This window comes from Talpa europaea, assembly GCF_964194135.1.
Source record: "Talpa europaea genome assembly, chromosome: 2".
Lineage (NCBI taxonomy): Eukaryota > Metazoa > Chordata > Mammalia > Eulipotyphla > Talpidae > Talpa > Talpa europaea.
Genome location: NC_140068.1, coordinates 140,194,784 through 140,207,975, shown reverse-complemented (window position 1 = coordinate 140,207,975; position 13,192 = coordinate 140,194,784). Strand labels below are relative to the sequence as shown.

Below are 13,192 nucleotides of genomic sequence, written 5' to 3'. Positions count from 1 at the left end.
AGAGAGAGAATCTTTTTCCTTTTACTTCTCTTGTTTTCTTTATGCTTAGCATGCTGATTAAGTAAAGGAAAAAGAACAATAACTGTGCAAGCAAGAATATAAACACCACATGATAAGGATGGTGGAGGGGGACTCTGTCTTTCCCACTTACTGGAACTCTTGAACCATCCATAGATTGCCTATTACCAGAACTCTTCTTAAAACAACAAATATCTATTCTTATAATATTTGATTAATTTGCTACTTTAATACATGAAAGCAAAGGAGATTCCCCCCCACACTAACACACCCTTCACTCATGAAGAAATCAGTGTAGAAAGTGATTTCCCTCTTGACACTGAACTCACCAGCACTTAGCCACACTGACATCCCTGCTCAGCAGCACAAAGGGGCTGAAACTGGCATAACCAGAGGTCAGAAATAGTTGAAGATATAAAATCGAGTAATTTTTGGCCTTGAATAAGCCAATGTAGAAGGAGAAAATGAAATCTGCCCAATAAAAGAAAAGGAAGCAGATCATAAGCATGAGAACACTCTGAGTAGCTTTCATCTCTGGACTGGGAGTTCCTTGTAGCCTGGAGGCCTGAAGATAAAGGACACACTTATGATGCTGATATAGGCGAAAGGCCATGTACCCACTGCTCCAGCCCATCAGACTCTGAAAGACAACATCCCGCAGAGTCATCAGAGTGAGGAAAAGCCACCTCACTATTTGCTCAGATGGAAGCATAACACAATGTCCAACATAAGGCCTAAGTGCAGAGCTGTTGGTGCTCTGGGCTGCTGTGATGTAGAAGAGCAGGTTAGAGCTGATCAGGAAATTGAAGACCCAAAAGAGCAGGAGACAGGGAAGCACTTGCCATGCAGACCTTGGCTTGAGCTTTCTCCAGGAGGTGGTCCTGGGACTGATGGTGATGGCCTGGACCACGCTGAGGAGACAGGTAGTGCAGATGGAAAGGCCCCGGGCCACTCTCCCCAGGAAAATCACAGTTTTACAACCAGCATTACCTAGGAAATTTCTGAGGTGAAAAAATATGATTATATCTATGCTTCCTTTGGTACAAATAATGATTGTATTCACAAAAGCCAAATGGATCAGGATAAAAACTATGGGTTTCTTCTCAGGACCCATGGCAAAAGTATATAAATGTCCCAGTAATATAAAGAAGTTGCCCACAATTCCATGTCCAATAAAACAAAGGAAGAGTAATCCCAGGATGAAGGTACGCCAAGTCATCTGACTTCATGAACAAAACAGGAAAAAGTTTTGTGAAACAAAAATAAGTAAAAATGACATGTCAGGCCTGTGACTTTTTTTGTGTCCACTATAGTGATAAGCTATAGTGATATAGTTTCCATGCTGAAATATGTAAATGTAAATGGTACTGTCCCTTGATATCATTCTTTGCTCTTTCTTCTTTTTCTCCTGCTTTTATTGGCAGTTGGTAATAATTACATTTAAATATCACACCCAGAGATCTCTCATAAGTGCCACATTTGTGCCTCTACCTACCTTTGCAAAGGTCCTTCTAACTACCCTTCATTTGTAAAGTTTACATGACTTTATATTTCTCAGGCAGTAGTTAAGGCAAGGCAATAGCACTCAGTAGCTTTTAAACTATAAAACTGAGTTTCAGCTCAGACGCTTCCTTCTCCTTCACTACCCACACCCTGTAAATTACCTCACAGTAATGGTTAATGTTGGTGCCCCACTCACCTTTCTACAGTCCATACACACCGTATGTACACAAAGTATCCTCATATATTTTGAATGTGAGGCTAAAAAGAGTGATCGTGTCAACAAAAAAATTGTACTAAGCTAAGTGAGAGCAGTTTCACAGAGGAGCTTAGGTGACTTACCTCTGCCCTCCAAATGGTATAGAAAAGTGCAAGCCCCTGCATCCAGAAGGTTCTAACTCTTGGAAAAATTTGCATTCTTGATCATCCGGGTGGGTTGGGTCTGAGTGATGTTTTTCTCCTGTCTTTCCTAGTCTCATCCTCCACTTTGCCTGCCAGCACTTCTCAAATCATCAGAAAAGCTTCCCCATCTCTGCATCTGGTACTATGGACATCAGTCCAGTCTGATTCTGTCCTTACAGTTTTGCTAAATTTAGTGACTTTTTTCAATCAGAGGAACCCACCTCGTAGGTCAAGTCTTCCTAATGAAGGAAGCTTAAAGTAGAAAACTTCAGGTGGAAGTTTCACAAGGTCAGAAACTTGAGGTGGGGGTAGAAATGATGAATGTCCTTCAGCCTGCCATAGGAGACTGTGGGCACAGGCTGTGGTGGGGACTCTGCAGGCACAGGCAGCTGTGGAGTGATAGGGGCTAGGAGGGAGAAAGATTGGGTGAGACACTGAGCCAGTACAGCAGAAAATCTGTACACACATATTGTTTATGACTGTCTGCTCTAGTTCAATTTCCAGCCTCAGCACACTGGGACCAGCCTGAGGCCAGGAGGGCGATAAGGAGCTCCATGTCTTTACTTTATTGTCATTCACTGGTGACAGGTAGCCTGAACTCCAGTCTTTCCAGTCATTACAAAGAAACCAAAGGCCTTACAGGGGAGTGCCCCCAGACCTGAAAACTAATAGATTTCAGAGTAGATAAAACTCCACTAAGGAACACAATGTGAAGGCAGCTGTCACTCTGACAAAACCCAGGACTTGTCCCAGACTGCCCACCTGTGGCCTGCCCAGGCATCTCTTTTCATAAACCTGCCCTTTAAAGAGTCAGCCTTTGCCTGACTATGAAAAAGAAAAAGCCTATGCCAAGGTCTTTTTCTTAGCAACTCACCTTGTGCCACTGAATGCGAAACTGTACCCAAATCTTTCTAAGAGGGAACCCAAAACCCCACTCACTGAACCCCAGCATCTGAACCGCACCACTAAGATCTCTCATTGGGATGTGCAACCACTTTACAAACTGTATAATTTTTTTCTCTTCCTTCCCCTTCTCTACCATAATGAAAGCAGCTCTGGGAGCCGCAACCTGTCCTTTTGCCTCACTTCTACATTCATGTGTGGTTTTCCATGGCAGTCATTAACCTGTTTTCCGCCACAGTTTGGCCTCCTCTCCTTCTCACTAATATTTTTTTAATTCACTGTCAACTGCTCCAGCAGCATGAACTCCTGCTACCGCTCCTGCCCTCAGCCTCTGATAAGCTTCAAAGCTGTGTAGTTCAGCTATACATTGATACCTGTTCTGGGGCATGTTGTGATGTGAAATTATTTGTATTTAAAAGAAAAAACTTTCAATAGCTTCTTACTGTCAGCATTTCAGGATAAAAAAAAATATGGTGTGTATGACTGTAATTCACTCAGGATTTTCCATAGGAAATGGAGGGGAGAATATTCCAGATGCCTGAGTAGTGTCATTACATTTGGGAAATACAGCTGCAGGGGCCTCCCTGGTGGCACAAGGGGTTAAGATGCAACCTATGAAGCTGTCCGCATCGTCTGCAGCATGAGTTTGATAACCTGGCCCACCAGTGAGCAACCCACATGGCGCAGCAGACCTCTCCTGACTTGTCTGCTGCTCCCCTCAGCAGTGTACTTTGGGCAATCTGCCTGTTCTGTGCCCCACTCTGTCTGGTGAATCCTCTCACCCCTCACACCTCTGGCCCGTACCCCAGCTCTTGTATACATAAACAATTGCAGTGTTCAAAGAATAAGCCATAGCATCCTGGGGTTCAACTCCTTGCCACCCCATTGCTATCTGGATGTTTTTGAGTATATTGCTTGGGCTCTCTAGTCAAAGGTTCATTAGGAGAAGGAAATGAGCTGATATATATGCATATAATTTAAAAAGAGCCATGAAATATATACACACATATATTTGGGGGTCGGGAAAAGATAACATCAGAAAAAAACTACATAATAAGAGAACAAACGTATTCTATGCCAAAAGACTATAGGATACCAGAAATGGTAAAAGCCCACAGCTGAAGGAATGCTGGGGACTGCAGAGAGTAAGAGCTTCCACACACCTGGTGGAACACCTTGGCTTCTGCTGCCCCTTTGCTTCCCTCACCTGAGTGCAGGGGGCAGCTCGGGCACACACTGCAAACACATCCCCATGACAGCTCCTCATGCAGCAGAGAGAGCAGATGACTTTGGGGCAGGCTGTGCTCGCTGGTCCTGCCACCTTCCTCCCCCTGAGTGACAGAGGACCCCCGAACCCCATGCCTGGCCTGTGGCCCTGCCCCAGCAGCCTCCCTTCCAAGGCAAAGGCAGGCCCTCCAGGGCTCAGGACACTCACCTGGGCAGTGGAGCAGCAGGGATCCGGCAGGGGCTGGCACAGCAGCAGCAGCAGCAGCAGGCCCTTTAGAGGCCCAGTCTCAGCCTCTCTCTCCCTGTTGTCAAGATGTCAGCTTCACACGTGGGGCCTGGCTTGGGCACAGGGCCTCTGTGCACAACACCCATCTCTGGGGCTCAGCTCTCCCTCCCTGGGGCTTCCTAATTGCTCAGCCCACAAACACCCTCATCCCAGTGACAGCAAAATTGCGGTGGTGAGTGAGGGGGGTGGAGGGAAGAGGGCAGTTCCCCAAGCACAGCTGGGGGAGAATCCAGGTTCCTGGAATCATGACCACCTCCTGCACCCCTACCCGCTAGAATGGGACCACCACCCCCCAACACACAGGCAAATCTCAGGAACAACCCACAAGGAACATGTGAGCGTCAGAGTGGCTACTTTCACAGCATTTGTAATGCTCTCAGGTTTGGGGGGCTCCTGGATTAGATGTACCTTGGTTCTTGACTACGGTGCGAGAAGAATTCACAGCCACATCTTTACCAAAAGCAAAAGCAGAGTTTATTTACAGACAGAATAAAAGGACACCCAGTGAGGGGTGGGTAGAGTGTTTGGTAAGAGCAATTGTAAGGGAATTGTGGGGGCTCCAGTCTCAAATGGGAAGCAGGAACTGTTCACTTTGTGCCATCTGGGGTGCATTGTGCAGGAGCTCCTCTGCTCCAGGCAGAGGTTTCTAAGTCATTCCCCTTCTCTTTGCTACTGGTATGTATATTACCAGCCCTGGCAGCAGGTTGGGCAAGGAGAGCATGGGATCTGAGTGACCCAGGTGTCAAACAGCATCTCCCTTCCCTTGGGACAGGGAGCGCTTTGGGGTTTTGGCGGGGGACTGCTTGTTTTGTTTGGGGGCGTTGCCTTATGGTCCGGAAACTGGCCAATTTCAAGGAAATGCCTCCCTCTGGGTGCTTTTTGCCCTCTTTAGAATTTATCACCTGCCTGTAGGTTGGGGTTTGGGCTGCTTTTCTCCCCTCTGGTGTCCCCTGGCTCTGCCTGGGTTTTATCAGTTCCGGCAAGTATTTCTTGGGGTCCCTGGTAGAGTTGGCCATTTCATTCTCTTTTGGCATCACCTCCTGCCCTAGATGTGTAACAGAAACTCTGCTCTGTGTTGACACTAAGAGATCATTGAGTGTTCGTGTCAGAATTCAGGTTACCTTTAACATGCAATGTCCAGAGGTGGCGGAAGGGGCTGTCAGGGTGCTGTCCTTGTCAATGTATTGCTTTAGTTCTTGTTATAGGCATATGAAACAATTCATGGACTCATTGATGTTCACTTGTCATTCCTGCTCTGCTTTGTAAATGCATTTGTTATTTTCAATTTACTGAGAAGTAGTATCACTGGCTGTGGAAGATCATGTTCTGCAGTCACAGTACAGACCTAGCTTGGGGTGACATGTGTACAGCCCAGACCCTGGGAATTGTTCTGGGACCCAATAACCATTTGCAGACATGGCTCCTTTCTCACCTGTCATTAAACAGTAAGAGTCAAGCAGAGGAGGGCAGCTGATTTTGACATTCATCACTGCCCAGCAATGCAGACTCAATGAAATATACCTCTGTGATCCCTCCCCACCTCCTTCCCTTCTGATTGTCCAACCCCATCGATGATGTTTAAGATGAACTGATGTGTGTGACTGAATCTAGGGTTTAGTTAACATAGGATTATAACCTAAAATATAAAACAAATAATGTATCCATGAGTATATGCTGATGTAAATAAAAGACTGAAAAAAAACCAAACAAATTAGTAAATGAGAAAAAGATGCAACCCCAGCAGACACCTGATTTGAGTCTGGTGAGATCCTACCTGAACACTTGGCTAACCCAGAGACCTGCCAAGCTGAAACTATGGATTAATAAACTGTGTTATTTTGAGGCTCTAAAACTGTGGTAGTTTGCTTTGTAGCAATAGAACACTAATATAATCAACTACCTGGACATAATATTTCCTTGATTGATTCAAACATATGAATCTATTTCCTCTAGAGAAAGAATCATCATCACGTGCTTTCACTCTCATATATATTCATAAGAGTGAAGAATAAATGGTGGTTTGTTATGATGGCTCAATTAGTTTAGTCAGTTAACAAAAACTGGTTTTTGGGACCTCCCTGGTGGCACAAAGGATTAAGTCTCAGAACTATAAAGCTATCTGCAGTCGCTACAGCACAAGGTTGATCCTGCAGGCCAGGGAGCTACCCACATGGCACAGCAGACCTCTCCTGTCTTGCCTTCTGCTCCCCTCAGCAGTGTATTTCAGTCAGTCTGCCCGTTCTGCTCCCCACTCTGTCTCTGGCGAATCCTCTCACCCCCCCATACCTCTGGCCTGTACCCCAATTATTGTATGCATAAATAAATAAATCTTAAATTTGAGGGCCTTGCCGGTGGCCCAGTAGGTTGAGGGCAACACTGTGAAGCTGTCCGCATCCTCTACAACGTGGGTTCGAGTCCTAGCCTGTCAGAGAGAGTCCCACATGGCGCGGCAGACCTCTCCTGTCGCGCCTGCTGCTCCCCTCAGCAATGTATTTTGGTCATCTGCCTGTTCTGTTTTTTTTTTTTATTTTTATATATTATTTTATATAATTCTTATGTCATTTTTCATTTTTGCGCAATGTATGCATTTTCATTTTGGTTTTGTGTCTCTGGTTTAAGGTTACTGGTTGGTTTTGATTTTTTCTTTATTATAATTAGTCTTTTTCCTGGTCCCTTATTTGGGTTTTCTAAATTCCTGCTATGAGTGAGACCATCCGATATTTTTCTTTTTCTTTCTGGCTTATTTCACTGAGCATGATCCCTTTCAGCACCATCCATGTTGCTGCAAATTCCATGAGTTTATCTTTTTTTGATTGCTGAGTAATATTCCATTGTATATATGTACCACATCTTCTTGATCCAGTGATGCTGAACATTTTTTCATATGCCTGTTGGCCATTGGCATTTCTTCTCTGGAGAATTTTCTTTTTAGCTCTTCTGTCCATTTTTTGACTTGATTATTTACCTGGTTTTTGTTGAGTCTCATCAGCTCTTTGTAGATTTTTGTGATCAGTCCTTTATCATTAGCGTTGTGTTTGCCTGTTCTGCTCCCTGCTCACACTCCCGCACCTCTGGCCTCTACCCCAGGTCTTGTATAAAAATAAATCTTTAGGGAAAAAAAATTTCATTTCAATTATAAAATTTCTTTGGATTATTGGAGTTCCAAAATGTCTCAAATGTATGAATATTAAAATGGTTTATTTTATTTGAATTCTAAAATAACTTTATGGTTCTAATCTGATGGAAAATCAGATATGTATAGCACCATTAAGAGAGATATATATGTTCATAAATGTGTCCTAATAGGGAAAGATGTAATTTATACATTTAGGTGATCTTATTAAGAATTTGATGAAGACAGATTTAGTGTACTCTTACTTTATGCAAATTAAATGACTTTTATTCATTTTCTATTTTGGATTACCATGTGAGTGTACCTTTGAAAAATATTTGGTAATAAAAAATAAAACTTAGGTTATACTCTAGCTTTGGGTGAGATCCCAAAGCAAATTCCATATAGGCTTTGTGGACTCCACCCCCACCCCAGGTCAAAGCCAAAGACACTGGGAACTCCAAATCCCATCACCACCAAAGGGAAGGTGGCTGGGACCTGAGGGTGGGGTTAAGCAGCCAGGTGGATACAAAAGGCAGACACGTGGGCTTTGGGGATTCTCCATTTTTGGGCTCTCGGCCAGCTCGCAGCGTCCGGCCAGCTCTGAGAGTGACTTTGGGTTTCCAGGTCGTCGGATCAGGTAGGAGGCATTAAAGACTTTATTTCCCTATTTTCTCCCTGAGTTGTACATTTTCCTTATTTCTTTTTCTCTTGTAAATAAACCTTTTATTAACCCTTTTGTGTGTGTCTGTAGTAGAGTATTCATAAGTCCCTTTAAAGCGCGCGGGTGAGGACCCACAACCAGGAACCCGTTTAACATTGGGGTTGCTCTATAACAAGTGTAACTTTGAAAAATATTTGGTAATAAAAAATAAAACTTAGGTTATACACTAGCTTTGGGTGAGATCTGGGAGGGTACAACAAGTGGTTAATGTTGGAATATTCTTTTCATAGCAAGAAGAAAAGAAAGGGGTTGGAAGTGGAGACATGGAGTTCATATAAAAATATTCAGAAACGTGAAAAATACCTTTTAATAGAGAGTGAGAAGAGCAAGTAGAATCCGAGCCACAATTGGTGAGGAGAAAATTTTCCCTTTGCCCTGAGGAGACAAGCTCTTGCATGTTCCTATAAAATCCAGCTCTGGTGGGCCAGGATGAGGCCTAAACACAGGTGGTCCTGGGAGAGGTAGGGGTAAGGGGTGAAGGATTAGGCCATATGCTGATGTCATTCACTGGTCTGGGAGCATCTTAGGACAGCCAAGTAGACTCTGGCAAAGTTTCGTGTATTGGGAAACTGTGAGCAATTAGCACAGCAAGGGAATGCATTTCTTGAGGGAAACCGTATGCAGCCATTAAAATGCAGGGAAGTTGCATCAATTCATAGAATCATTCACACAGAGTTCATGAGGGAAGCCAGACTCATGATAAAGTTCAGTAATGATGACAGCAAGTAAGATTTCTTATCTCCTCTTTCAGAAAGCTTGGGCTGTGCATGGTGCAATATTTAATCTCTTTGCTTTTCCCCCTTTATCAGAAGCACCTTCTCCCACTTGCCAGCTCCAGAGAAGAAAAACCTCACCAAGCCCTCCCCTTAGAATGAAGAATTGAGAGATGACAATGTGCAGATTACTACTTATTTTTGGGATTTTGCAAAATGGTTATATTCTAAATCTACCACTCCTAATGTGTTAGCTGCACAGCTTCCATAGAGAAACACTTGCTTGAATATAGGGTTTGATGGTCCTGAATATAGCGTGCACCTAAGCAGTGCTGACATGAGCTCATTTGGCCAGTGGTGGTCCCTTCCAGATGACTCCTGTGCTACCTGGACAGGAACTCAGTGTCTTTGACAGTTTGCCCAGTGTCAGGTACAGCAAGATCCCCCAGAGACTCCAGGTTTCCTGCCCTACCCCTGGCCTGCACCGCTCTTCCAGATCTAGTCTAATCACCTTCATGGGCAACTATTTAAAAAGCATAATCTGGGCTCTAGAGTGTTCCTTGCTATCAAGATGTCAGTCCTTCTAGACAAAGGTAGTATCTATACATATATCATTTAGAAAAATAGAAATATGTCATGACTTCTACCAAAATATCCAATTGAAGTGAAATATGACAGAAATTTTATCTACTGCCTTTCATACTTATCCTCAACTTTAATTTTGTTGACTTTGTCTTTAACAACTATTTCTTTATATTTTAAATATTGTTTTATGCCTGCCTTTATACTGAAAATCTAAGTTAATTTCATGGGCATAAGTAATTCTTTGCATTATCATATACAGACATATAATAATGCTTTTGTGAGACATTTCAGAAAACGTAGTGATTGTTTTTGTCTTTACATAGATCCCCTTAGGAATATGCAATCAAATATTACACTTCATGAAAAGATGTTCATCATAGTTTATTAGTAGAGAAATGAAAAGCAACACAAGGAGATACCACCTCACACCTGAGAGAATGGACATTATGTAAAAGACAAGTAATAAGTGTAGATTAGAATGTAGAGATGAAGGAAGCACGAGGACCTGTTGGTGGGAAGGTAGCTATTATGGAAGAAGAATGCAATATTCCTGAAAATGTTAACAATTGAAATGCCATGCACCGAATTCTCCCAGCTCTAGTATTTACAATTTAAAAATACAAAAACACTAATCACGGGTGAAAATACGAACCAAAAAGAAGAAATGCTGCATTTGCAATAATTTTCATGGGCCTAGAGGGAATTGAGGTAGGTGGAAATAACTAGCCAAAGACAAATATCATACGAGTTTACCTGTGTGGCATATGGAGAGAACAAACAGATGGACTCAAGGAAACAAAAATCAACTTTGGGACAATAGGACAATTAATGGTTACCTGAAGAAACAGAAGCAGAGGGTGTAAGTCAGGAAAATGGGGACAATGGTGTGCTGAAGGGCAGATTGTTTGTTGACAAAGACAATGCAGTATTTACACGCTAATTGTCAGCAATAAATACCAAGGTCATAATGAAATGTTAGACTTCAAATAAAAGATAAAAAATGAAAAACAAAAGCAGTAGAAAATGTTATGCTTAGCCATTTGCAATGATTCTTTGTGTGACTTTGTCAAAATTAATACAAAATTGCAACTTTTTTCTTTCTACTTGCTTTACATTTTGATAGTGTAAAGTTTTTAATTTTTAAAATGATATACAATTTGCAAAGGATTTTACAGTCAAAATTGTAAATAGAGTATGTTCAGCAATCCTGGCTCTCTCCCTCTCCTGCATGGTCTTACCCCAACTCTGCAGACAGCATTTTGAAAATGAACTTTGACTCCCAATTCCTATGATAAGAAAATACAAGTATATATACAAGTATATATGCAAGGTACTCATATCTTAAAATCGTTCTCTCAAATAAAAACCAACATATTCTCACTAGCTGTGCAACAAGAACACAACATCCATGTATTATGTGTTGTGCCCAAGGTCAGCAGACTCGGCGAGCATAGCCTCCAAGAACCCAAAGACAGCTGATGCAAACACAAAAGGGAGTTTATTTCAGACTCGAGTCCGGGTTCAAGGCACCTACCAACGCAGTGGCAGATACCGAGAGCCCCGAACAAAGGAAGCCGGGGTCTTTTAATAAGGTTAAATTATTCTGGCAGTTACTCATTGGCTACAAGGATGAGTTCTCCAACTTTGCCAGGCTATCATTCTAAGCTGACTGGCCAGGCCAAGATGCAGCTCCAACCTGCAGCTCCAATTACAGCAAGTTCACCCTCATTGGTGACCAGAGAGTAAGGGTGGAGTGAGGGTCCAAACTATCTCTGGAATGCAGTCTTTTCCCTGGACAGCAAGACCTGCAAGACCTGAAATTCTAAAATGGCAGTTACACACAAAATGACAAAGCAATGGCTAAGAATACTTATGCTTGGTTCCACATTCCCGCTTTTTTTTTTTTTTTTTTTTTTTTTTTTTTTTTTTTTGTAAGAACTGTTACAAAGCAAAGCTATTTGAATCATTAAGAGGGAGGGGAGCATATCGGGAGTGGAGGACCATGAGCTGAATGGTTTGCAATTATGTTTCTTTTAAGGAGATTTTTATTGATCTAAGGCCAGATACTGCTGCCTCAAAACACCATCAGCGGCCTTCAGGTACCCAGTCTATTTAGGCACAGCTGACTCGTTCACAGCATTCCTTACAGGTCTCAGTGGAACTTACTCAGTCTTACTCATCTGCAATGTCATCATCAGGGTATTTTTCTGTTATAGGGCAGCCCCGATATAAAACAGGTTGTCTTTTCCCCCTAACATTTCTACTACAGAAGTAAAAAGCTCCTCTAACATCAACTAAGATTCCCAGACCTTAAAATATTATTTCTCCTGTACAAACACTAAGCCATGCCAAACCTTTACATAACCAGAGTTCTGTAGTATTGGGCCAAGCACAAATTTATTCTATAACACAGCTACCAAGCCTTTTATCAGTAGGTCAGTCTCAAAATTATGGTTAAGTTCAGCCACACATAATGTGCTATTTATTGTTCATTTACAGCTTTATAGGTCCAGCAAAGTTGAAAAATTGTCATCTTTATACAAAACATTGACTTTTTTCTGGGTCGTCTCAGACCACGACCTCTGAAAATCAGACGCTAAACCATCTATCTAGTCAGCAAGAGGTATTATCTTCAGTTACAAATGAGAATTACTCTGCTCAAACAAGGGATTTCTCTTTAGTTAGCCAGTCACAGAGTTATTCATCTGGTCACTAAACATCAGTTATTGAATAAAACAGGCTGCCGCCACCAGTCTTAATACCAACCCCTTCTCATTTCCTCCTTGCATAGGTGAGTCTGCTGCTCTAATTAAAACACTCTCCGTTATCACTTGAAGGAAACCAAGGCCAATGTTAACACATTCCTTCAGTTGTTTTTATCTCTGAAGCCTTCCTAAACTCTTCAGAGGTTCCCTCCTGCACTGTCCCTAAAACTGCCTGATTACCCTAACTTGTCCTATGTCTTAGTCCTCCCCTTCTGCGAATGGAACCCTTAACTGCAGTCAGGGAAAGGGGCGTCGTTCTGATCAGTAACTGCTTCCTGCTGAAAGTGGGCGATGAGGGGAAACAGTCAGGGCTCCACCGCAGGGCGACAATCTTAGGGACCTCGAAAGGACAGTGGAAGAGTCATAGTTCGATGGTCTCCAGGCGAGAAATGACCTAAATGAAGGCATTGAGGATGTAAGGCCGAAGCAAGAGAAAAACAAAAACAAAAGATTTTAGCTCAAGAGTGATGAGGTTCAAGAGTAAGGAGGTCACAAATTTTTTAACTTTAGCCATTAATAGGTCTAGGGCTTTAGGGTTTTATACATACTTAATTTTACTGTAGTTATCAAAATGTGGCCCTTTAAATGTTAGTACATAAAATATTAAATTTTAACATAATAAGGTAATTCTTCAAGATGAAGACTTAGGACATCAAAACTTTGATTATTATTGCACCTATTTTTACAGAAAAATGGAAATTTTACATTATAATTTTTTCAAACGTGAACAGACAAGTTGCAAAATCACAGACTCACCGGTACCAACCAAAATTTACAATGAACAGTTCCTGTGCATCGATGCTCAACATCAATGCACGACGAGACCTGGCCAACCATGATCATGCAAACAAAATTTTTTTACAATTATATTTTTATGTTTTATAAAACGGTCTTAAAAATATACCTGTATAAACATTTCTGGTGCAATTTTGTCAATGACAAAAAATACAAAGCCAT

At 42.2% G+C, this 13,192-nt stretch overlaps 1 protein-coding gene across 1 annotated transcript; it reads right to left on the bottom strand.

Moving 5' to 3' along the window:
- Nucleotides 1–343: 343 nt before the first annotated feature.
- LOC311188376 (putative vomeronasal receptor-like protein 4) lies at nt 344–1,132 on the bottom strand (the record flags this gene model as incomplete). Its single annotated transcript, XM_084259478.1, has 1 exon — nt 344–1,132. The coding sequence occupies one exon, from the start codon at nt 1,130–1,132 to the stop codon at nt 344–346; it is 789 nt and encodes a 262-aa protein (XP_084115604.1).
- Between the last annotated feature and the right edge of the window lie 12,060 nt (nt 1,133–13,192).